General features: G+C 37.9%; 2 protein-coding genes across 6 annotated transcripts in view; both read left to right on the top strand.

The window, feature by feature from the left end:
• Positions 1-1,952, top strand: part of Csde1 (cold shock domain containing E1) — a 39,320-nt gene extending 37,368 nt beyond the window's left edge. For all 4 annotated transcript variants that reach the window (XM_015502213.2, XM_015502212.2, XM_015502211.2 and 1 more), the window contains 2 exons: positions 167-299; positions 653-1,952. In XM_015502213.2, the coding sequence (XP_015357699.1) occupies positions 167-299; positions 653-700 (181 nt within the window). In that variant the 3' untranslated portion in view covers positions 701-1,952. The remainder of the gene's footprint in view (positions 1-166; positions 300-652) is intronic.
• A 104-nt stretch (positions 1,953-2,056) lies between these two features.
• On the top strand, positions 2,057-13,061 carry Nras (NRAS proto-oncogene, GTPase). 2 transcript variants are annotated; one of them, XM_015502214.2, is made up of 7 exons: positions 2,057-2,209; positions 2,701-2,828; positions 4,916-5,094; positions 7,992-8,151; positions 8,833-8,956; positions 9,543-9,585; positions 9,687-13,061. In XM_015502214.2, exons 2-5 carry the CDS (start codon positions 2,718-2,720, stop codon positions 8,950-8,952), a joined length of 570 nt encoding a protein of 189 aa, XP_015357700.1. In that variant the 5' UTR covers positions 2,057-2,209; positions 2,701-2,717; the 3' UTR covers positions 8,953-8,956; positions 9,543-9,585; positions 9,687-13,061. The 2 variants fall into 2 exon arrangements, with proteins under 2 accessions (XP_015357700.1, XP_048670507.1); XM_048814550.1 differs by lacking the exon at positions 9,543-9,585.
• The last annotated feature ends 13,933 nt before the right edge of the window (positions 13,062-26,994 follow it).

The following is a 26,994-nucleotide window of genomic DNA, read 5'->3' as shown; positions in this document are numbered from 1 at the left end:
GGGGGGGGGGGGTGCACACACACAAACTGGTCTGTCTTGTATTGCCAGCATTCTAGATGAGGCAACAGTCCCCATTAAAAGTGAGTCATTTAAGCAATTAAGTAGGAAACACACTCCTCTCCAAATACTTTCTTCCTACCAAGTGTTGATTGTTCTCACCTTACAGTGAGGGCCCCAAGGCCGTTGCAGCTCCTCGACCTGATCGGTTGGTCAATCGCTTGAAGAACATCACCCTGGATGATGCTAGTGCTCCTCGCCTAATGGTTCTTCGTCAGCCAAGGGGACCAGATAACTCAATGGTATGGTTCCACAAAAGGGAGGACAACTGACAGACCAACATACTATTTGAAGTCTTATTTCAACATAGATTAGAGAACTTAATGAAGCAAGAAGCTTCAGTATTGCTTATAACTAGTTTGGATTCTCTACATGTTGGTTTAGCCCCTAATCAAGAAGCACAGTTCTTGCTTTTCTTAATACTTTCTACATAGCTTGGATAATGGTCAAGAGCACTTAAAAATGGATTTTCCTCCTCTAATAAAGAATTGGTAATGGTTAAAGTAATTAAAAATAATACTTAAGTAGCGCGAGTTGTGAATGTACTTATTTTGGTGCACCAAAGTTATTAATGGCAATTTTTATTTTTTCACAGGGATTTGGTGCAGAAAGAAAGATTCGTCAAGCTGGTGTCATTGACTAACCACATCCATAAAGCACATCATTAACCCACTATGATCAAGTTGGGGGGATTCTGGTGAAGGGTTCTGAATATCTCCCTCTTCATCCCTCCCAAAATCTGGAATACTTATTCTATTGAGCTATTACACCAGTTTTAACACCTTCCTCGTGTTATGTTTAAAAAAATAAATAAATTTAAGAAACCATTTTAAAATTATGCACAGTTGCAGCCTGGAAAACTTAAGGTGGCGCCTTATAGTATCAATTTTAGGAGCTTTATTTGGTGCATTTAACGCAACTGGTAATTGCAAAATCCACTTCGCCTGTGTAAGTGAAAAATACAGACTGTTATCTTGTTGGCCCTATGAAATTCTGCACTTGATATTTAGTATATACTCTACCTTCATTACTTCTGGCAAGATGTTCTGCCTTAGCACTCAGTTGCATTCTTTTCCTTTTCTTTCCTGTTCATTATGCTTTAATTCTGAGGACCATATGAGGGTAGGATATATTACCTTTTAAAAATTACAAAAATTTGTATAGGCAAGCCATTTTCTTAAGTTGATGGCCAAATGTTAAAATGTTATTTTTCATATCATTTATAATCTTGTCACAATCCACTTAACAAAATTTGGTTAGATTTCAGTGAAAATTATCTTCCAGAGTAGTTTTTTTTCCTGGGATGGGGGGCAAATAACTTTACTACAATTAGTATATATGGTGCAGAATTTCGTGCAAATGAAGTGTGCCAGCAGTGTGATAATTTGAACATATTTAAACAAAAAAGGACGAATGCACAAACTTGCTGCTGCTTAGATCACTGCAGCTTCTAGGACCCAGTTTCTTTTACTGATTTAAAAACAAAACGAGAAAAAAAAAATAAAAAAGTTGTGCCTGAAATGAATCTTGTTTTTTTTATAAGTAGCCGCCTGGTTCCTGTGTCCTGTAGTATACAGGCACTTGACCCTTGGTGTAGCTTCTGTTCAACTTTATATCACGGGAATGGATTGGTCTGATTTCTTGGCCCTCATCTTAAATTGGCCATATTCAGGGTCCCTGGCCAGTGGACTGAAGGCTTTGTCTAAGATGACAAGGGTCAGCTCAGGGGATGTGGGGGAGGGCGCTTTTATCTTCCCCGTTGTCGTTTGAGGTTTTGATCTCTGGGTAAAGAGGCCATTTATCTTTGTAAACACAAAACATTTTGCTTTCTCCAGTTTTCTGTTAATGGCGAAAGAATGGAAGCGAATAAAGTTTTACTGATTTTTGAGACACTAGCACCTAGCGCTTTCATTATTGAAACGTCCTGCGTGGGAGGGGCGGGTCTGGGTGCGGCCTGCCGCGTGACTCCTGGGTCGCATGCCCACGTGGCTGGGGCGGGGCTTGGGCGCCCGAGGCGCATACTGATTGCGTAGCGGGCGGGGCCGGAAGTGCCGCTCCCTGGTGGGGGCTGTTCATGGCGGTTCCGGGGTCTCTAGCATTTTTCCCGGTGGACGTCCTAAATCCGTCTGAAGCGGGGGCAGCGGAGCTTGAGGTAGGCCTCTGACGTTCAGGGCGTTGGGCTTTGGAGCATACAGGCTTCCCGTTCATGCCCGGTATGGAGCGGAATCAAGGAACCGGAGACAAAGGCCTTGGGCGGGGGTTCCTCCTTTGGGGCCTTACGTGGGGCGTTCTGTGGAAACGATGGGAAGGGGTCGCGGCCGGAGACCGCCCCAGGGCTGAGAAGAAGTACACAAGCAGTAGAAAAGTGGGGGGGGGGGTTTCCTTTACCTTAAGCTAAGGGCGGAACCCAAGCACAGTGGAAAACTAGACTCGGGTGGGAGTAGCAAGAAGCCAGAAATCCGAAGCCCACACTAATCTGCCAGTATTTTTGTGTCCCTGAATCACTTTGTGAAGTTAAGTGGAAGGGAACATGTATGGAACTAATACACTTCAAACTCTTGTTTTAGTTACTGTTGATTTTGGAATCTTTGAAGTACTGTAGATTTGGCTTGCCACTTAATCTCAGTTGCCGGTTTCCCACAGGTTCTTGCTGGTGTGAAATGACCGAGTACAAACTGGTGGTGGTTGGAGCAGGTGGTGTTGGGAAAAGCGCACTGACAATTCAGCTAATCCAGAACCATTTTGTGGATGAATATGATCCCACCATAGAGGTGAGGCCCAGTGGTAGTCTACCAAGTGACCCTAGCTCTCATAATCAGTTTTCCCCTTACCCATTTCCTTTATCCTTCTTTGTAAGTAAATCAGAACAAAAAGTAATTTTAGATACTGCATTCAGTGATGCAATAAAGTAAAACTTTGTTGAGTTTATTAGCTGCTGAAGGTTTTCTTTAAAAATTTAGTTTACATCAGTTCTCAGTGTTGAATTTATTCAGTTTCTTTGTATATGGCAGCTCTGTTAAATAGAAACGCATGGAGCCAGGCATGATAGCCCGCCCCAGCCACTTGGGAGGCTGAGACAGGAGTATCACAGGCTCTCAGCCAGTGCGGGCTACATAGCAAGACCTTGTCTCACAGTGTGTGTGATAGGGGTGAGGGGGTCCCGGGGATTAAATAGAAATGCTTACCACAGGTAAATAGATTGATTTAGTAGAAGAAAGAGGATGGAGATAAAGAATTCACAGATCTGGATATTTTTCAATTCTCATTTCTTTGCTAGGAGAGGCTCCTGAAAGTCAGATTTGAATTGGAGTAGAAACAACTTGAGATTTTGAGTCACTGTGCCTAGGATTGCAGTCCCCGTTTAAAGGTTATTTAGTTTTGTGATATTGAGGAAATCTCTTAACCTAATTTTCTGCATGTATTAAAGTGCCATGAACTTTGTCCTGCCTACCACACAGGAATATTGTGAAAAATCAAATAAATGTTTAAATTATTTGTGAATGGTAAAGCATCGCTTATTAGTATGTACTTCAGGATTCTTTTGTTATCTTGGGAGTTCATGTTACAGATTGGCTTCAATAAGTGACATTTAAGACTCTTTAAATGAAAGATTTTGTAGTTGTGCAACTTAGAAATGTCTAAATGATCCTGCCGTGGCCCCACCTGCCAGCTGGCTACTGAATGTTTAATGCAAACTAATTCTGATATATTCACTATTAAAAATTGGTTGAAATGTTTTCCAGAGTTTTATTTATTGAGGGGTAATTTACTTAAATAAAATACGTAAATCTCATGTGTGTGCAGCTCAGGTTATATTTGTATACACCCATGTAACCTCCACTCAAATAACAATATAGAATGTTCCCAGTACCATAGAATAGTTCTTCCAAGTGTGACTATTGAAGCACAAAATATTGCCATAAAGTCAAATTGGAAGTTTTTCACATTTTGCTTTTTCAGTAATGGGGACTGAACCCAGAGCCTGGTGCATGCTAGGCAAGTGCTCTACCACGGAGCTATACTCCAGCCCTTCATTTTGAGACAGGGTCTCACTAAGTTGCTGAGGCTGACCTTAAATTTGCAGTCCTCCTGTCTCAACCTCCCTAGTAGCTGGGATCACAGGTGTGCACTACCACACCCCACTAGAAGTATTTTTTTATATATTTTTTTATCATTTGTTATGATGAGAAAAACATTTGTGGTATTGTAATCTCCCTGCAACAAAAGGTATTTGTATATTTAGTCATAACACAAATGATTCATTATCCAGGGCTAGGTTAGTTATGTTTAGAATCTTAAAAGCAAAATAAACAGCTCAAGTAAAACCATCTAGTTCATAGTTTAGTAAAATACAGTATGAATGAACTTAATCTCTGTAGTTTTCCTAATTGCAATAGAGCTGTCATTTGAACTTATTTATATATTATATCTATGTACATATACTTATATATTACATCTGTGTACATATATAGATGTATTATATATTTCATCATACATATATAGATGTAATATAAGTAAATATATGTAATAAATTATAAACTATATATGTACATATATACATACACAGAGATTTTATATATATATACATATATATATATACACACACACACACTTTCTTCTCTATCTTTTCTAGAAACAGACTGGCCTCGTTTTCTGTTTAAGATTTGGAGCTTTTTCCTAAAGTGACATTAATACATTTGTGATTATATATTAACAGTTTGAGGGACAATTCAGATAAACAGAAATGGTTTTGAATAGTTGGCTTATTTATCCTTGACAGTAACATTGCATGCCCTGTGGTTTTTAATAAAAATTGAATTTCCCTCTCTCCCTGCCCCCCAACCCTCCATACTCCCAGGATTCTTACCGAAAACAGGTGGTAATAGATGGTGAAACCTGTCTATTGGACATACTGGATACAGCTGGACAAGAGGAGTACAGTGCCATGAGAGACCAATACATGAGGACAGGCGAAGGCTTCCTCTGTGTATTTGCCATCAATAATAGCAAATCATTTGCAGATATTAACCTCTACAGGTACTAGGAACATTATTTTTTCTGAAAGGATGATCTTAAGTGTGTTCTTCTGAAGTTTTGTGGGAGAATGAGGATACCTTACTTAGGGAAGATACAGCTTTTTAATTATGGGAAGAGTTGGTTTTAGGTCGTTTGACATTAAGATTCTGGGGTTTTTACTGAAATACTGGAATTCTGTATAGTATACTGTTACTGTAGTGTTTGGTAATACATAAATGAGACTTGCTACTGTTTGACAATACATAAATGAGACAGTTCAACTAGAGATCATAAAGGAATTTCAGAGAAGTGTCTTTTTGGAAGAAATAGACAAAATGATAGGAAGAAACAAATAGGGTATAGATCAAAAATGGAAGAAAGGCAAAGGAGCATAAAGATGGACTTTCTCCTAGAACCATAAAATTTCAAAGCTAAATTGGATTATAAAAATTTCTAGTGCAACATTCTTATTTTACAAAATTAAAGAATTCAGAAAGTGGTTTATTGGGTTTTTGGAGTTGCACTGTTAGTAGACCCAGGCCCAAAAATCCAGGGTTCCTTTTTCTTAGCTCAGTATTTAGGCAGAAAATATAGTGGTTAAGAATATGGACTCCGAATAGGTTGAAATCGAGCTTCATCATTTATTAAGTATGTGACTTTGGGGCATACTACTGAATCTGTGTGTCCTGTTTTCTTAACTATAATGAGATAATGGTATCTACCTGTTAAAGTTGTGAAGATTAAACAAATTAAAAAGTATGTAAATCACTGGGCACCGTGGTGTATGCCTGTAATCCAAGCGGCTTGGGAGGCTGAGGTAGGGGATCGCAAGTTCAAAGCCAGTCTCAGCAAAAGCAAGGTGCTAAGTGACTCAGTGAGACCCTGTCTCTAAATAAAATACAAAATAGGGCTGGGGATGTGGCTCAGTGGTAAAGTGCCCCTGAGTTCAATCCCCAGTACCCACCACCCCCCACAAAAAAAGTATGTAAATCACTCAGAAGAGTACTTGGCCCATAGTAAATACTTTGTAAGTGGTCTGCCTTGAGTCCTGGCTTTTTTCCCCCAATTTGTGAAGATATTTGCTCTCAGAAGGAAACTGATCCACAACTGAATTCAATGTTTTGTTTTGTTTTTTCCTAGACCTTCTTTACTTCCCGATTTCCTTTTCTCTGGAAGTACTCTTAGTATCCTCAGCTCTCTGTATCTGAATGTTCCACATCCTCAGATTCAACCAACCTTGGAAAAAATAGCTTCTGTACAGAACATCTATAGACTTGTTTTCATATTATCATTCCTAAACAATATAAACAAATATTTTAAATAGCATTTATATTGTATTTTTATCAGTAGTTTAGAGATGACTTAAGTATAGATGAAAGATGTACATAGATTGTATGCAAATACTATACCATTTTATATAAGAGATGAGCATCATGAGATTTTGGTATAAATTGTGGGTGTATCCTGGAACTAGTTTCCCATGAATATCAAGGGATGACTGCACTTAAAAAGTGCCCAACTTTTGGCAAGCATCTAATAAATATTCATTGAATTTCTAGAAGTCATTTTCTTTTTCCTTAGAATTTTCTTCTACCTTACATTTTTCTATCTGTGCCCTGCCCTAGACAAAAGAGTATTTAAAGCATCTTGTAAAAATGCCTGTATAGCAAGATAAACTAATGAAACGGGCTTAAGTGAGGCAAAGAGAAAATAAAGAGGAGTTAGGGATGAGCTTATTTTGGAACTGTATTTGAAGTGACCTTGAAGAGTTAGACTACAAATTTGACAGCTGTTGTGAAAAGAGAAGCTAAAAGATGCAGGATCTGCTGAAAACAAATCAGTTGCTCAGAAGAAGCAAAATTATACTGACACCAGAAAAAGAAATTGCTCTGATCTTCAAAGAGTGTGGTTTAATGTAAAGAAGAGTAGTAACCTGACACAGTGACATGTTCCAGGTACTTTAGGTTGTCCTGTGATATCTCTTAACATAAGCTACTACCATCACACCTATAAATAGTTCTCCAGACAGCCAGGGGAATGCAGTTTAGGTACAAAATTTTGTAATCCAAGCTAGAGTTTAGAGCAATGGTGCAGTATGGTAGCCACAGCAAAATGTGGCAGTTTATATTCAAATTAAAATGAAGTAAAATTTGAAAATTAGCTGCTTGGTTGCATTAGAAAATGAAATAAAGTGCTCAATAGCTACATATGACTGGTGACTACCATGTTTAACAGTATAAATAGACCATTTCCAACAGCGCAGAAAAGTTTTATTAGGCAGTGTTGGTGGAGAGAATCTGGAGCAACAACTTCCAAACTGCTGTGGTAGGTCTTAGCATTGTCATTGAAGAGAGTGCTTGCTATCTTTGGGAGTTCCAGATTTCTTCAGTCCCCCAATCCCTTTATTAGGATCAGTCTGGTGTTTTCTCTTTCATATCTTAGATTTGAAACTACAAATTTGTTTGAGAAAATGATTTGGTTGCCTCCTGTCTTGAAAGTGGATTATCTATTCGTTAAATCTTGTTATTCCCCAGGGAATGTCAAAAAATTTAGTGGCTTTATTTTTTTATACTTCAAACCTTAATCTAGAGTATGATTTCTAGTGACAATTAATCCAGTCAGTGTCTTTGGAGAATCCATGAGCCGAACTAGATGTACATAAGGATACACATAGAATAGCCATCCATTTCTATTAGAATATGAACTAGATTTACAACTTCCCTATGGCTACCGCACCAAGTCTAAACCAATCTCCTTGATATACAAGGTCTTGTATAAGTGGTCAAAAAAATGTGAAATTCAATACTAGAAGCTAATAGGGCCATATAGAACTTGCCAATTTCTCTTTTGCCTTACCATTCTATTCCTTCTTGAAAGTTTGTTTTTCTTACGTTGTTATGACATATTCCCTGTTTTAGGGAGCAGATTAAGCGCGTAAAAGACTCAGACGATGTACCTATGGTGCTGGTAGGAAACAAGTGTGATTTGCCAACAAGAACAGTTGACACAAAACAAGCCCATGAATTGGCCAAGAGTTATGGAATTCCGTTCATTGAAACCTCAGCCAAGACCAGACAGGTATGGTAGGGCTTTGAGCATCTTTGCAAGAATTTGTTAAGATGAGATTCACATTCCTTGTTTTAAGTTCTAATTATATCCTTTTGTTGTTGTTAATTTTCAGTTTAAACCCAAAATGAATTTACCTAATGTTCTAGTATGGCATTTTTATTCCTGCATTAACAAGCACACATATTTCTAGTGAAGACCCTTGATTTAAAATATTTATGAACATTAGCCCTTTTCCCATCAGCTCCAATCACTGTTAGGGCTTAAGCCCTCCTGAATGGAATCATTAGATCTGGTAGTTTTCTGTGTGTCTCAATGTTATCCTTTTTCCTTTGCTGGAATCTGTTTTTACAAAATATGCTATTTGTATATCAGCCTGTGAATGTACTAAACTTGGTGTCCTCTAAATCACCCTATTTTATCACCTGTGAATTGGTAATTGGAATTTTTTTAAATGTTTTTTAGTTGTAGTTGGACACAATGTCTTTATTTTATTTATCTATTTTTATGTGGTGCTGAGGATCGAACCCAGCATCTCGCATGTGCTAGGCGAGTGCTATACTGCTGAGTCACAACCTCAGCCCAGTAATTGGAATTTACATCCCTCTTAAAGAAGTATAAATGAGAAAACTTATAACTTGCATTGTGTTAGTTGAGCTGTCCTTAGATTGTCTTTCTTCTTTCTTTCCATAGGGTGTTGAAGATGCTTTTTACACACTGGTAAGAGAAATACGCCAGTACCGAATGAAAAAACTCAACAGCAGTGATGATGGAACTCAAGGTTGTATGGGGTTGCCATGTGTGGTGATGTAACAAGGTGAGTGTGTGATCTGATTTGACATATAACTTTGACATAATTGTAAATGTTGTTTTTTAGCATTAGGCAGTTTGGAGGAGTGTTAGTGTTACTGATTCTATTATTTGGTATTCTTTTGTTTTTGTTACTAAGAATTTAACCCAGTGGTGCTTTTACCATGAGCTACATCCCCAGCCCTTTATTTTATTTTATTTTTTTATCTTGTGACAGCATCTCGCTAAGTTGTTTAGGGCCTCACTCACTAAGTTGCTGAGGCTGGCTTTGAACTTACAATCCTCCTGCCTCAGCGTCCCAAGTCACTGGATTTACAGGCATGCGCCACAGTGCCTGGCTGACTCTGTTGTTATTTAACTGAGAATTTCTGTGTAATTATAACTATCAAATATTTTCCTGATGGTACCCCTTCTGAGAGGACTGAAGTTTAACCTGTTTTTAAAACATGTAATTATCATACAGATAGCTTTCTATTTTTGATAATATTAGAAATTAGAAGAAACATATACCATGTTCTTAAGCCAGGAGTTTGAAGAATCACTGTATAGAAACTCAGTGATAATGACATGGTGTGTGTTCTTTTTTTTAATAGTTATTTACAAAGTTCTGTCATCAAAAAAAGAGCCACTTTCAAGGTAGGACAAGTTTGGAAATGTATTTTCATTCATATTGAGTTCCTAAACTTGTTTTTCTCGTACTATGTGTGCCACTTACCCCCATTCCATTTTTATTTCAGCTGCACTGATACCCTGGTCCTGACTTCCCTGGAGGAGAAGTATCCCTGTTGCTCTCTTCATCTCAGAGAAGCTCCTGCTACTTCCCCCAACTCTCAGTAGATGAACACAACAGTCTCTGCTTGAGAATTTCTCAGAATAACTACCTCCTCACTTGGTTGTCTGACCAGAGAAATGCATCTCTCTTTATTCCCTAATAGTTTTCCACCCTGGGTTCTCCCCTATAGAAACAAACACACCTCCACCACCCATGTTTTTCATCGAAAGCCAATTCATGCTCTGAAACAGAGAACCAAACTAGACATGAAATTCTGTTGAAAACAGTTCCTTGAGCGCTAAAGTAGCAACTGCTGGTGATTTTTTTTTTTTTTTTCTTATTTCTTTTTACTGTTGAACTTGGACGTATTTTAGCTTTTGGAGAAATGTCATGAATTAATGTTTTACCAAGAATATAATTAATGTTGCAGATTGGTTTATTTGTAACGTTATCAACTGTAGTCTATAAACTGGCATCTGCACTGTATTCATAAATACAAAAGTTAATGCTAACTTTTGAGTCGATCCTAGTCTTCTCAACTTTCATGAAATTAAATCCACTTTTCACAACAAAGTGCCTTTTTCCTAGAAGTGATTTGTAGACTTTCTTTATAATACTTCACTGGAATAGATGTGTCAAAAACCATTATACCTGAAAATGAATATCTATGACCCATCTACCTTTAAGGAAAAGATATACAATAGCAGATGCCATTGTTTATGTATGTGAAGATGGTTTTCCAGAAGCCTATTTTGGAGCTTTCCCTGGGGAAAAATGAAACTGGAAGCAATTATGGATAATTTCACTTAATTTTTATCTTGTCTCCACTTTTTTGGTAGGTTACTACCTATAAATGTATGTAATTTGTTTCTTTTAGCTTAGTGATAATATCATGTTCAATGAACTTCCATTTATATTCATATTTGGGTCATACCAGAAAGTTCTACATTTGCAGTTATTCAAATATTATAACAATTTGGTGTGATGTTATTTTATAGCTGTAATCAGTGATTTTCAAACCTCAAATATAGTATGTTAACAGATTACATTTTCACTGCATATCATAGTCTCTTAGTGATGTATGTAACTGCCCTCAATCCCCATCTCACTCTACTCTCTGCCCCTCACCCCACAGCAATAGGGGCTTGATTAATTATTTCAGTTGAGTAAAGCATGGTGCTAATGGACCGGGGTCACAGTTTCAAAACTTGAACAAGCCAGGTAGCATCACGCAGAGAAAAATTCCACATTTGCTCCCTGCACCAGTAACTCCAGCCAGTAGTTCTGTTGGATGCCTGCTGTTAACCCTGTAAGGAAAGAAGAGGTTAATAAGCATGAATCCTCTACCATGACTAGAAAAGTTTGGTATTCTAAGGAGAATTCAGCTTAGAAGTTTTTATATTTCAACCTTCCCCTCTTTCTTTAACAACTTGGAAACTAAGCCAATATTTTTTTCTCATTTTTTGAAAATGAGGGTGCCTCAAAAAATTGTTTTTAATTTATAATATTCTCTGAGGGGTTTTAAATAGATGATGATATATTAGTCTGCATAGTAGACAAAAAAAAAAAGCTGATGAATTTGTTCAAAACATAAAATAGCCTTTGGGTTGAGATTGCTGAGGAAAGAATAGAAATGTAATTAATTATTAGGAGTATGCAGAGGAATGATATTTCCATTTATAGGTAATGCCTTGGGTAATTTTCCTTTCTTTTTTGGTGGCACGGGGATCAAACCCAGGGCCTTACATGTGCTAACCATGAGCTACATAGCCAGCCCCAGGAATTCTAATGAAAAGTAGATTTGGATAACTTTTGATAAAGGCCTAATTCCAGAATGAACACTTACTGTTCTAATGTCTGAACATTTACTGAGGTTTTTGTTTTCTAATATGAATTTTCATTTATTAAGCAAACTCCACATTATCCGGAAATGAGTTCAAGAACAGTAGAAGAAACATATACTATGCCCAGATTACAATAAATTCAAGAGTTGTGCTCCTTAGTGCTAATGCTGGGGGCATTCACAGTAGGGTTGTCACCTACAAATGAAACTGTGCTGCTTTGTGTCTGCCCCTTTTGCTCTGTCATTTTCCTGAGGCTAGATTGAGACTTACCACCTCACTTGAACTCTTATGTGTATGTGTATGTGATAGCAATGTGAATCTAAAGAGTTTTTTAAATTTAATGTCAAATTAGGGAGAAAAATAGTTACTCCTTTTGGGCTGTAGTGGCCTTAGCCCTTGTATGTATGTATCTATAGTTTTCTTAGATATGTTGTAAGCACAGAAGTACAGAAATGGGGCCAAAATTCAGACTTGAAAATGTTCTTTAATAGCTTCTTAAGAAGTTGCACTTCAGTGTGAATTTTGGCGCGACAGAATGACATGCTTAAGAGTTAAAAGCTGAAAAGTTCAGTTAGTGTAGTATAAAACAGTTTTTAGAATATGTAATTGTTGAAAATAATTGTTTTACCTCAAATTCTCAAGGTCACTTTCCCCAATTTAAGTGCCTGGCCAGCTGTCATAAATTACATATTCCATTATGGTTTTGTTTTGTTTTTAAAGATTGCACATTGGAGAGTGTGAAAATAAGATGTTCTGCCTAAAGCTACCATACCTAATCTGTAAATGAATCTGTTAAATGCTGTATCTGCTCCAGGAGCTTACTATAGAATGTTAACTTGGTAATACAGTACACTTAGTTATTCTTTAGGAATGTAATAGATAAAATTAATCTCTTTTTTTTTTTTTTTTTTTTTTTGGTGGGCCCCCTGTTTAGTCTTTCATCATCCTTTAAACTGCTGTGAATTTTTTCATGACTTGAAAGCAAGGATAAAGGAAAACTTTAAGAGATTTTGAGTTTTTCCCAATCTAGAATTCGTGATCATAATCATATTTTGCTTTATATTCACAGTCATGCACTCTTAAGCTGGCAGCTACAACCAAGAACCCCAAACTGGTGCATTCTACTTCTTATAATTCATCTCTGCTAGTAAATTATAAGAAGCAAGGATAACTAATTAGGGAAAATATTTTTATTTGGGTAGTTTCTGTAAAAAAGGGACTAAAATTTCTTGTATTTTTTTTTTCATCTTTGCTGTTTCTTTAAGCAGTCTAATGTGCCATGAAATTATTTTAAGGTTCTTTTTTCTATAAGAATTATTTTTAAAGTGTTCTCATCAGATTAGTTGTAGATATATGTCAAAATATTACTGATTTTTAAGTCTGAGTATTGACCTGACAAGCAAGTATTTGAACTCCACTCTGGAGTGTAGGGTGGGTACCAATGAAATTTGTGTGACTTTTTATTTCTGTGCCATCAAATATAGGTAACAATATCAGTTGTGCAATTCTGCTGTTTAAATGGGAACTATTGGCCTCTTTGGCCCTAAATAAAAGGGCTACTTTAAGTTGATTATTTTATTGTAAATTAATCCATCCTAATTTTTTTAAATTTGGTTGAATATTTTTCTTGTTAAATAATGTTTAAAAAATAAAAACTGGAAGTTCTTTGCTTTGTCATTATTTCTTTTTTCCTACTGAAGTGTCTTTATAGAAAGCTAATATTAATTTTAGACTTTTGGATGTGACATTTGGACAGTATTAGAAGAGTTGAATTCCTCATTTTATTTCACTTTCTGTGGTTTTAGTTACTCCAGAGTCCTAAAATATCAAATGGAAAATTCCAGAAACAATTCCTAAGTTTTAAATGACACCCTCTTCTGAGTACACAGTGAAATCTCACACTACCCAATCCATCCCAACCAGGATATGAATCATTCCTTTGTCCAGTGTTTCCACACTCTATATACTACCTGCTCTATAGTCAATTATTATCTGTCTCTGTTATCAGATCATCTATAAAGATATCACAGTAGTTAATTCAAGTAACCCTTTATCTGCTATTGGTCCCAAAGTACAAGAGTAGTGATGCTTATGTATTGTTAGTGATTATTCATTTAAATCTCTTACTGTGCCTAATTAATAAATTACCACAGATGTGTATGTATAGGAAAATATACATAAGGTAGAAATATAGTGCTTGTATAGTACTATCTGCAGTTTTTAGGCATCCACTGGGGACCTGAGAATGTATCCCACAAGGGGACTATATAAAATATGTCAAGGCTTGTTTTAAACTATTACCTTGGGGATGATTCATAGCTGTTTGTCAGATTCTCAGAGAAACATAAAGCACTTTAAAACTATCATTGAAATATTTAATGTATCTTTGCATTACTGCTTCATCTAGCAGTCTTGGCATAGTTGGAAAAGCTTTGGTCTAGGAACTACAGAACCTGGGTTCCAACTATAATTTTACTACTACAACTCATACTTTCTTCATTTACAAAGTTGGGAGGGGTCAGTTAGGATATCTCAGATTTTCCAGTCCTAAGAAGATATAAAAGAATGATTTCAAACCTAACCTTCCATTAGCATAAATTCTGGAATGTGGTGATTATGGAAATTTGGTTTCTTCTACCAAGGACATAATTCTCTTTCCTTAAAGTAGATATGGAGAGGGGTTATTAAATATTTGAATTCAGCTTGAGAAAAGTAAATTTAAGTGGCAAAATATTGTTTTCTAGATAGTAGAAAACACTGAAAAATACCTGAAGAAGCTTATTTGGACCCTGAGGGGACCTCCTATGCATCATTGCTATTTAGCTTTCATTTCTCCTAACAAGCAATATTCAAGGTCATTAAAAGGCCAACATAGTTGCATAAGTTATTTGATATCCATAAATACATGAAAAGGGGGCCAAGAGGCTTTGCTAGTGATCATTTTGGAAACTGAGAATATTTTGCAATGCTTTAAAATAACTGGGCGATGAAATGTGGTAGTTTGTTTTTTGTTTGTTATTGTTTTGTTTTGGTTTTGGTGGTGAGGTTTCGTTTGTTAGTTTGTTTGTAGTACTATTGAACTTGCTCATTGCTAGGCGGGTGCTCCACCACTGAGCTACATCTCCAGCACTTTTTGAATTTTTTGTTTTGAGATAGGGTCTAAGTTGTCCAGGCTGGCCTTTAACTTGTCATCTTCCTGCCTCCACTTCACAAGTCACAGATTATAGTTATGCCTTACCATATCCCCCTGAATGTGAGTTTTTTTCCTTAATAAAATGAAACTGGAATTATAGGGACACACAAAATAGAAATAACAAATGCTCTTTCTAGTGCTGATAGGAGCTTAAAATGGTTCAGATTCAGAAACTAGTGAATTGATCATTCTTCTTTGGAGACTATATCCTACACATGATTTACTTCACATTTGCACCAAAATCATTTATTAACTACTGGTGTGTGGTGAGGGAGAAGGGGTTATTTTCCAGCCTAAGAGAATAATCTCAGTCTCTTAATTAGCATGAATTCTGATTGTCATCAATTTATAGGAATCATATAAAGTAAAAATGGGTAGCACCTGCAATGTTGGAAGTTAAAGTGCTATTAAATGTTTCTAAAGATAGAAGCTGCCACATGTCTGATGAGGGAGGACAAGGTTGGAAACTTGCAGTTGCCTACCAGAGCTTTTAAATGCAGGAGCCTGAAATATTATCCAGGTTAGGAAAAGCAATCTTCTAGAATGGCTGCTGTGGAATTGATAAAATTGGTTCTATTGATATTGTAGGAGCTTGAGATGCATGAATTATGTATACTATTTAAGTCTGAAAGAAACCTTACACATAATTTTAAATATCTTTGTATAAATCAGTTCTCCATGTTTACATCTGTGGCCAAACATGCCTGATATGAATGTTTCATTAAACCTCTAGTATGTAGTTTAAGAAAGACATTTTGAAAATTAAATCAAGAGATCTTATACATTGATGCTTGTTTTGCCTGTAAAATTTGAAGTGTTTGACATTTAATATTAAAGCCCCAAATGCAATTCTAGCATGTTTGATATCCCCTGGTTGTAGCCACAAGCCCTATCAAAATGTTTTTGTTGCATTGGTTTTTTTTTTCTTTTTACTTATTTATTCTAATTTGTTATACATGACAGCAGAATGCATTTCAATTCATAGTACACATATAGAGCACAACATTTCATGTCTCTGGTTGTACACAAAGTAGAGCACACCATTTGTGTCTTCATACATGTACTTGGGGTAATGAAGTCCATCTCCTTCCACCATCTGTTCCCTCCCTCTCCTTTCCCCTATCTAAAGTTCCTCCATTCCTCCCATCCCCACCCCCCACCCCCCAGCAGCATATTATGAATCAGCATTCTTAAACCAGAGAACTCATTTAGCGTTTGGTTTTGGAGGACTGGTTAATTTCACTTAGCATTATATTCTCCAGCTCCATCCATTTACCTGCAAATGCCATGATTCATGATTTTTATTCTCTTTTAATGCTGAATAATATTGTTTATTATTAATTATTAATATTCCATTGTGTATAAATATCACATTTTCCTTGTCCGTTCATCTACTGAAGGGCATCTAGGTTGGTTCCACAGTTTAGCTATTGTGAATTGTGCTGCTATAAACATTGATGTGGCTGGATCCCTGTATGTTCTGTTTTTAAGTCCTTTGGGGATAGACTGAGGAGTAGGATAGCTGAGGCAAATGGTGGTTCCATTCCAAGTTTTCCAAAGAATCTCCAGATTTCTTTCCATATTGGTTGCACCAATTTGCAGTCCCACCAGCAGTGTATGAGTGTATCTTTTTAATAGCTGCCATTCTGACTGGAGTGAGATGAAGTCTTAGAATAGTTTTGATTTGCATTTCTCTAATTGCAAGAGAAGTTGAACATTTTTTCATATATTTGATCGAATGTATATCTTCTGAGAAGAGTCTATTCAGCTTCTTAGACCATTTATTGATTGGGTTGTTTGTTTTTTGGTATTAAGTTTTTTTAGTTCTTTATATATCCTAGAGTTTAGTGCTGTACCTGATGTGCATGTGATAAAAACTTGCTCCCATTCTGTAGGCTGTCTATTCACCTCACTGATTGTTTCTTTTGCTGAGAAGAAGCTTTTTAGTTTGAATCTATCCCATTATTGATTCTTGATTTTATTTCTTGAGCTATAGGAGTCTTATTAAGGAAGTCAGGGCCTAACCTGGCGTGATCATTTTCTTTTCTTTTCCTTTTCCTTTCTTTCTTCCTCCCTTTATTTATTTATTTAGGTTCTGGGGATTGAACCAAGAGTTTTACTACTGAGCTACATTCCCACAGAGCCCTTCTAATTTTTACTTTTTTAACTTTGAGACAGGGTCTCACTAAGTTGCTGAGGATAGTCCTGAATTTCTTTTTTCTTTTCCTTTTTTTTTTTTTTTTTTTTTGGTATTGGGGATTGAACTCTCAGGGGCACTCTACCACTGAGCCACATTCTCAGCCCTATTTTGTATTTTATTTAGAGACAGGGCCTCAATGAGTTGCTTAGAGCCTTGCTTTTGCTGAGGCTGGCTTTGAACTCACAATCCTCCTGCCTCAGTCTCCCAAACTGCTGGGATTACAGGTATGCACCTACCATGCCTGGCTGTACATTTTCTTTACAACTTTCATTTAGTAGGTTTTTATTGATCACCTATTATATGCCTAGGCCTATGCTGCTCTGGGTATATATTGGCTCCTTGTTAATACTTTACTGGGAATAAATCTCTAAAGCAAAATTTCTTGATTGCAAGTTGGTTATTGTTTCAAAGGCAAAGGACACAAATTACCTAGCCACCATGCTTTGTATACTGCCCCCACCCCCCGCCCCGCAGCCCTCTCCTCCCTTCCCTGATTTTCCTGAGAACATTTAAGACTATTCAAGATGCACCAAATATTGACTCATAACTCATTACCACTTTTCAAATCCAGGCTGTATAGGAAGAGAGACTTCTGTTTATCTATGGCTTCAAAATCTCAAGTGCTCTTGCATCCCTCATCTCCTCTGATCATCCACAACCACGTAAAACAGGAATGATCTCCATTTTACTGATAAGGAATCCCGAAACCCTAAAAATGGATGTATTTTTTTCCTAAAAGTTAACCTAGGTATCTCTCCTCATTCTAGAATCTGCTTTATTTGTTTATTTATTTATTTACTAGTCGTTTTCAAACCATGCTGTTCAGCTGGGCACAGTGGCACATACCTGTAATGCCAGTGACTTAGGAGGCTGAGGCAGTAGGACCACAACTCAGAGGCCAGCCTCAGCGACTTAGCAAAACTCAGTTTCAAAGTAAAAAACGGGGACGGGGGTAAGGGGGAGACTGGGGACATGGCTTTGTGGTAAAGCATCCCAGAACCAAAAAACAAAAACAAAAACAAAACAGCACACCTGTAATCCCAGCAGCTCAGGAGGCTGAGGCTGGAGGATGGCGAGTTCAAAGCCAGCCTCAGCAACAGCGAGGTGCTGGGCAACTCAGTGAGACCCTGTTTATAAGTAAAATATTAAAAAGGGCTGGGGATGTTGCTCAGTGATCGAGTGCCCCTGAATTCAACCCCTGGTGCCCCCCCCCAAAAAAAAAAAATATGCTGCTCAAAGCTCTTGGACCATCATGAGGGAGACTTCAGAGAGACTGGCTGGGTGAGGCCTTGTTCTTCCCTTATCACCTCACCTCAAAAGGAGCAGTTCTACTTTCATCTATCTCTTGTTTTAGGCTTCCATTCAAGATTTAATTTGAAGATTTCACAAGTAAAATCATAAAGCCATTTGATTTCACAAATCAACTCCTACCAACATTTATCTGGGAATATAGTAGATCACATCCTTATGTCTAGCTCAGGACCTAGTATTCTCTAGATCTGTCATGCTTATTGCACAATCAAGCAATAGTGAGACCAAATACAACACGATTTTGAAGAATATCCACTTGAGACAGAATAATGGCTTAAATCCCAACGTCACCTCCTATGAGCTGTGTGACCTTGGGCAAGTCAACCTCTCTGTACCTGAATTTCAACTGAAAATGAAGGTAAAGTAGTTCCTCGAAAGATTATTTTGAAAATTAAATGAGTTATTATGTATAAAACAAAACAATTCTAACAGGGCCTCCCATTGGTACTATCACATGGACCCCCTAGCCTGCCTCCTTGGTCCTTTATGTTGAAGTTCAGATTATTTTGTTAAAAGCAAGTTGCTGAATTTCAGTTCCATTCAAGAGACAGGAAATAAAGTCAGTTTGTTTCTGGAAAAAAGATGAGTCTTATAAATTTGATTTCTTTATTTTTAGACATGTATGGGAATTATTACTGACAGGAAAATGAGAAGAAATGTAGTAAAATACCATAAAATACCTCACTGTCACACAGGTTTGATTGGGTTGTTTGGTTTTTGATGTTAAGTTTTTTTAGTTCTTTATATACCCTAGAGATAGTGCTGTACCTGATGTGCATGTGGTAGAAATTTGCTCCCATTCTGTAGGCTCTCTATTCACCTCACTGATTGTTTCTTTTGCTGAGAAGAAGCTCTGTAGTAGAATGCTTACCTAGGTTGGTTTGTTGTGCTCCAAACCAACACACATTCCTTAGGAATAATGTCATTGTCTTTACCTCTAACAGAGTGACAAAGAAGGTTCATGGTTTCTGATGGCAGAAGGGGTAACGAACTCAGAACTGTTCCCGCTAAAGCAATGTAACGAAGGGTTAAACTGGTCTGGAAACTTAACTGAAGGTAACTGCCTTAGTCTGTTTTCTGTTGCTGCAACAAAATATCTCTTACTGGGTAATTTATAAAGAAGTTTCTTTCGACTCATAGTTTTGGAGTCTGAAAACTCCAAAATCAGGCATTTTGGTGAGGGCCTTATGTATCTAAACATGGAGGTTGGCATCACATGGCAGAAGAGGCCAAAGATGTGAGGTGAACTCTCATTATAACAACCCACTCTTTAAAAAAACAACAACAACAACAAAAAAACACCTTTATTTTATTTATTTTTATGTGGTGCTGAGTATGGAACCCAGTGTCTCACACGTGCTAGGCAAGCACTTTAATACTGAGCCCCAACCCCAGCCCCAACAACCCACGCTATTATTATTATTATTATTATTATTATTATTATTATTTTGTAGTTGTAGATGGGTAGGATGCCTTTATTTTTTGTTTGTTTGTTTTTATGTGGTGCTAAGGATCCAACCCAGTGCCTTACACATGCAAGGCAAGTGCTCTGTCACTGAGCTATAGTCCCAGACCCAAACAACCCACTCCTGAAGTAACTAATCCAGTCCCTTGAGAACTAACCAGCTCACTCAAGATGGGCATTAAGCCCTACGGGATGGTATCCCCATGACCTACATATCTCCCATTAGGCCTTACCTCTCAAGGGTTCCACTATCTCTCAATATCACTATATTGGGGGCCAAGCTTGCAGCACATAAACTTTTGGGGTATAAATCATAGAAGTAAGACTGAGCCCCAAAGTGCCCTTTGGTGTGTTACTGTCTGAACCATGAATCACTGTGGGAATCAAGGCAGGTAGGAAAGATGAAGGAACCCCACTAACTTCCACAGCGGGAGGAAGACCTACTGCAGCAGACTAGACAGAAGGACTTTCTGAACAGAAAAGAGGTAGTAGTAACCTGTGCACAGTCTGTACCTGTAAAGTGTCATCTACTTCACCTGGAGCCTCAGGTTACATACAGTCATCTCTAACTTAATGAACACACAAGGAATCTATTTAGAAAAGATGTTCATGAATTTATTATTTGGATCTCAGAATCTGTTTTCCACTGGAATAATGTTGTAAATGATGGTTAGGTTCCCAAATTAGCTCAGCCAATGTAGTTAGTCCATAATGTAGCTGAAATATTGCACACCAGCAAGTTTTTAAAGACATAGAAAATAATACTTTGGCCCAAAGCTAAAGCAGTGCTCTGTAGTAGAACACTTACCTAGTTATGCAGGGCCCTGGGCTTCATTCCCAGCACCACAAAAACAAATAAGCAAAGAAGAACAACAAAGTTAAAGCAAAAATAAAATTAAAGAAGATGAGTTTATCTTATATACTGGTGCTTGAAGAAAAGCAGGTTTAATTAAAGAAAATGGATGATTAGATATAGACCTGTCCCGTTGAAGGGAATTTCTGGGTATTTTCTCTTAAAGACTATAGATGATGGTAGGACTGGGATCTGTCTTGTTTGCTTTAAATACAGGGTGATTGTTTTTTTTGGTTCCCCCAACCCCATAAAAGAAAGCATACTCAAAAATGCTAATAAGCTAAAGTTAAAAAAAAAAAAAGTATAGCAGATATCATGGTTCAGGCCTATATTACCAGCAACTCTGGAGTCTGAGGCAAGTTTGAGGCCAGACTCAGCAACCTAGCAAGGCCCAAAAGCAATTTAGTGAAAACCTGTCTCAAATTAAATAAATACATAAATAAATAAAGCTCTGGGGATAGAGCTCAGTGGTAGAGTGCCCCAGTACAAATAAAATAAAATAAAGGTAATACAATGAAATTAGTAGATCAATGAATATGCACATTCTTTAAGGTTTTTGATAAATACATTGCCAAATTTCCTTCCAGAAAAGCTAAAATCTTACACCAACCACATATAAAAGTGACTCTCTATATGCTAAACACTAAGAAATTTTTCTTAATAATCAAGTTCGCTTCTAATTACATGGGAAAATAAAAGTAGATAAACTGAATCATTTAAAAACACTAAGAGTGGGGGCTGGGGATGTGGCTCAAGCGGTAGCGCGCTCGCCTGGCATGCGTGCGGCCCGGGTTGGATCCTCACCACCACATACAAACAAAGATGTTGTGTCTGCCAAAAGCTAAAAAATAAATATCAAAAATTCTCTCTCTCTCCCTATCTCTCTCTCTCACCTCTCTCTTAAAAAAAAAAAAAAAGGCACTATGTCAACTACAAAAAAAAAAAAATTAAAAAAAAAAATAAATAAAAACACTAAGAGGGGGCTGGGGATGTGGCTCAAGCAGTAGCGCGCTCGCCTGGCATGCGTGCGGCCTGGGTTCGATCCTCAGCACCACATACAAACAAAGCTGTTGTGTCTGCCGAGAACTAAAAAAGAAATAAATATTAAAAAAATTCTCTCTCCAAAAAAAAAAAAACCAACAATAAAAAAATTAAAAAAAAATTCTCTCTTTCTCTCTCTCTGTCTCTCTTTAAAAAATAAAAATAAAAACACTAAGAGAGCAGAGCATAGTGTCACATGCCTATAATCTCAGGATGAGACAGGAGGATCATAATGAGTTCAAGACCAGCCTCAGCAAATTTGCAAGATTCTCAACAACTTAGCAAGATCCTGTCTTTTTTTTTTTTAATTTTATTATTTTAGTTGTAGATGGACACAATACCTTTATTTTATCTATTTATCTTTACGCGGTTCTGAGGATCATATCCATGCTAAGCAAGTGCTCTACCACGGAGCCACAACCCCAGCCCAAGATCCTGTCTTGAAATAAAAAACAAAAAGGACCAAGGATAGAGAGCAATAGTAAAGCACCCCTGGATTCAATCCCCAGTACCCAAAACAAAAAGAATTAAAAAAAAAAAAACAGGTATTGGAATATATAAAGTTTTAGCAACTTTTTGTACTATGATCACTTTTTTTCAACCTGCCTCAGGTAGAATTCACAAAAAGAGACGGTCAGTCTCTTGAGATCTTCTCATTCTTAATTTGATAGTAAGGACTTAAACTTTGTTGTGTACTTTCCCTTGTTGTTTAAAACTATCAACTTTTTTTTTTCTGGGTATCTCTGCATGCTAACAACTTTATATTCATTAATATATTTAATCAATTAATCCAAAATTTTAAAAAATGATACAGGGCTTGAACACCCCCAGTTTACTACCCCCACGTTCCCAGGTGCTTCTGCATCCTTCTCCCCTCCTCCACTCCAGACTCAGAGGGAAGAGGCCTCCCCTCTCTTCACCTGGGTCTTGCTCCTCCTCCTCCTCCTCCTCCTGTATCCTCTAGGACTGGAAACGTGTTCTCTCCACTAGTTTCTACACTCTTTATGCGTCTATGTCCCCTATCTACTTATCTCTGCCCCTCAAATCCTATAAATATGCTCCCTCGATCTTACTTCTCTATCACTCTCTTTTTCTCCTTCCATTTTCTGACAACATCATTATCAAAGAAGAGTTTGCACTTCCCCATTCTCTTTCCACTCTTTAGCTAACCACCACCAAACCTCCACTCACATAAGATCTCCAGAATTTCTTCAATGGCGGTAGCCACAAAGGTGGGAGAAGATGCCCTTAGATTGTTTTGAGGAGCGTAGCCAGCTGACAGCTTCCAGTTGCCTCACCTTTCTTTTGATCTGTTGATTTTTTTTTTTTTTTTTTTTTTTGGCGGGGGTCAGGTGGTAGTGGTGTACTGGGGATTGAACTCAGGGGCACTTGACCACTGAGCCACATCCCCAGCCCTATTTTGTATTTTATTTAGAGACAGGGTCTCACTGAGTTGCTTAGTGCCTCACTGTTGCTGAGGCTGGCTTTGAACTCACGATCCTCCTGCCTCATTCTCCCCAGCCACTGGGATTACAGGCAAGCGCCATCACGCCAGGCTTCATCTGTGATCTTGAACCCATGCACAGTCCTGGCCCTCCCCACCCCACAGCAAACGATGAACATGGAGAGACGTTAGAGTCAGACCAAGTCTGCTCTATGCAGGACTCCTTTCGTGGGCAATCTTTGCTGGAGAATTCCTCATTGGCCTCGCTGGGAACCTCAGACTACAGTCTGAGGCACTTTTTTTTTTTTTTAATTGTGGATGGAGCTTCATTTTATTTCTATGTGGTGCTGAGAATCGAACCCAGTGCCTCACACATGCAAGCACTCCACCACTGAGCTACAACCCCAGCCCCTGGGCTCTTTTTACTTAGTCTTCTTTCCTTCCTTCTCTCCTCTCAGAAGTGTCAGGCCTGAATCGCAGCCTATCTGAAGGTCCTCTCTGCCTACTCTTGCTCTCTTCCCTTTTATCCTTCACAAGCAATAAATCTCTTACATGTCTTGTGTGGGCATCTTCTTGGAGGATCTGAACTGAGCCAACAATGATCACCAACCTTTCTATTGTCAAAGCTTAGACATTGTTCTCTGTCATCTCATGAAGCATTGTGACATTTAAACCATCTGTTTCAGACTTTTTCCCACGATAGTCTCCATGATCCAATATTTCCCAGTTCGTCTCCTTCCTCCCTCCCTCTTCATTTTATCTTTTTTTTTCCTTTAAATGGGTTTTTTCTTCTATAACCAACACTTAGATATTGGTTATCTTTTAGAATCTACCTGTGGCTCTTTATTCTTTTCTCTCTATTCATTCTCTCAAAGGGATGTAACTGATGATCAGTGTTTTAACCAGCATCATTGCTGATGACTCTCAAATCTATCTCCAGCTCAGGATTCATCCTAGAGCTTCAGAGCAGTATAGTTGCCTGCTGAAAATTTCCACTTTGATGAATTAGAGCCAAATGCATTGGTTTTTGCCTTAGTCTTATAAAGTTCCTCTGTCTTAAGTGACTGGCACCACTCTCCTATAGACCACCCACAAGGAAATTTGGGACTTCACCTCAAAACTCCTTTTCCATTACATGCCTTATCTCATTTTTCATTTGTGATCCTGTCTTCAAAATATATAGCTTCTGGCACTGGGGCCGTAGCTCAGAGGTAGAGCACTTGCCTTGAACGTGTGAGGCACTGGGTTCGTTCGATCCTCAGTACCCCATAAAAATAAATTAATAAACAAAGATATTTAAAAATATATGGCATCTATCACTTCCACTCCAAATCTATAAGCAATAGCCTCAGTTTAAGCCTTCATCATCTTTCATAAGGTCAAAATAAGCTGGGTGTAATGGCACACACCTGTAATCCCAGTGATTTGGGAGTCTGAGGCAGGAGAATCCAAAGTTTATTTTATTTTATTTATATGTGGTGCTGAGAATTGAACCCAGTGCCTCAAACATGCTAGGCAAGCACTCCACCAGCAATTGGGTGAGCACTCAGCAATTTAGTGAGACGCTGTTTCAAAATAAGAAAAATAAGATGTAGCTTATGGTAAAGTGCCCCTGGGTTTAATTCCCCATTAAAAAAAAAAACAAAAAAAGCTTTTTTTTTTTTTATATTTATTTATTTATTTTAGTTTTCGGCAGGCACAACATCTTTGTTTGTATGTGGTGCTGAGGATCGAACCCAGGCCGCACGTATGCCAGGCGAGCGCGCTACCGCTTGAGCCACATCCCCAGCCCCAAAAAAAGCTTTTAAAAATAATCTCCTAAGTGGTCTGCCTTCCTCTAGCCTTCCTCCCTTCCTAACTTATTATGACCAAAGGGGTCTTCCTAAGATGCAAATGAAGCACGTTACAGGCAGTGTCATGCAGAAGTAAAGAACACAGGCTTTAGCTTAAAATGAATTTAGGTTCAAATCCTGACTGTTGCATGAGTGTGGCCAGTCACTTAATATTTTTGAGCCTCAGATACCTCATTTGAGAAAATGAATATAAATAGGGGCTGGGATGTAGCTCAGTGGTAGAGACCATGCACTTAGGGTTCAATCCCCTAGGTTCAATCCCCAGCCCTGCAAAAAATAAAAGGAAGATAGTATCTGCCAATATGGAATTGTTGTGAGACTAAGTAATAAATGAAGCTGGTACACACCTGTAATCCCAGCAGCTTGGGAGGCTGAGACAGGAGTATTTCAAGTTCAAAGCCAGCCTCAGCAAAAGTGAGGCGCTAAGCAACTTGGTGAGACCCTGTCTCTAAATAAAATACAAAATAGGACTGAGGATATGGCTCAGTGGTCAAGTGCCCCTGAGTTCAATCCCCAGTACCTAATAATGATAATAATAAATGAAAGGTGCTTGGTACAAATTGTATAGCTAAAATGTGGGGTTTTTTTTATTATTAATACAACTGTCCTTTGATATCTGCAGGGGGTTGGTTCCGGGTACCTTTGCAGATTCCAAAACAGAAGATGCATAAGTCTCTTATATAACCCTGGTATTTCTTCCCGTACTTGAATTTCTAGATTACTTATATGATGTAAATGCTATTCAAATAGTTGTTATTCTATATTGTTTAGGAAACAATGGCAAGAAAGTCTGTACATGTTCAGTATGTTCACTTTTTTTTTTTTTTGGTACTGGGGATTGAACCCAGGAATGCTTAACTACTGTGCTACATCCCAGACTTTGATTAACTTTTATTTTGAGACGAGGTCTTGCTAAGTGGCTGAGGGCCTCGCTAAATTATTGAGGTTGGCCCCAAATATGCAGTCCTCCTATTTCGGCCTTCTAATCACTGGGATTACAGGGATGAGCATGATGCCTGGCCAGAGACAATTTTTAAAAAATATTTTCCATCGTGGTTTGTCGAGCTATGGGGGCAGAACTCATGGATATGGAGAGCCAACTGTATTATTATTGTTATTCCATTTTTTAAAAAAATCAGTGGGGCAGCTAGGGATGTAACACAGGGGTAGAGCACTTGTCTAGCATGCATGAGGCCCTTGGTTTGGATCCTCAGCACTGGGCGAAGAAAAACAAAGAAACAAAAAACTAAAGCACTTCAGTAGGTCCCTGATGATAATTATAATGCTATAATGATTAAATTCAAAAATCCTTTGCATGGTCTGATTTCTGCCTTTCTTCCCTGTGTCTTGGCATGCACCTTCTCAAACTCTGTCCTTCAGCACAACAACCTGAGCTAATCTCATTAAGAGGTTAGGTTTGAGAGGGTCTGGGAATATAGGTCAGTTGGTAGAGTCCCTGCCTACCCTTCACAGAGTCCTGGGTTCAATCCCTAGCACCACCAAAAAAAAGGTAAGGTTTAGAACCTGAAATGGATGGGTTTGTGTGTTTTGGAGGATTAAAAACATGGAGTAGTTAGGTTCACTCCAGAACTGTTTTCTTCACTCTGAAATCTATACTCCTAAAACAGTTCTGTTTTGTTTCGTACCAGGATAAATTGCTGAGGATGCTTCTCAGCAGTGGGATTACAGGCATGCGCCACCACACCCAGCTGCTGCTAAACAGTTCTTAGAGCCACTCCTGTGCTCAGTTACCGAAAGCTGAACATCCTCTTCGATCACTAGAAATCACCTTGTTTTGTATTCTTCACAATACTTAATATGATGTAAATGCTATTCAAATAGTCCCTATTCTATATTGTTTAGGAAATAATGACACAAGAAAGTCTGTACATCGTCACTTGAAATTATCCTAGGTTAGGTTTTCAAAAGTTGTGTGAACATGCTTGTGTGTGTTAGTTCCAAGGACTTGATGCACATTGTGGCATATTCACCAACCACAGAAAACTGTCCTCTTTATGGGAAATCCTGGGGATCTTGACTTTTCGGAAACCTGGAAGACTTCATTGTGT

The sequence above is a fragment of the Marmota marmota genome, unplaced genomic scaffold (genome assembly GCF_001458135.2).
Source record: "Marmota marmota marmota unplaced genomic scaffold, marMar, whole genome shotgun sequence".
Classification (NCBI taxonomy): Eukaryota; Metazoa; Chordata; class Mammalia; order Rodentia; family Sciuridae; genus Marmota; species Marmota marmota.
The sequence above is the reverse complement of the archived record's forward strand: the minus strand, read 5'-3'. Positions and strand labels throughout refer to the sequence as shown.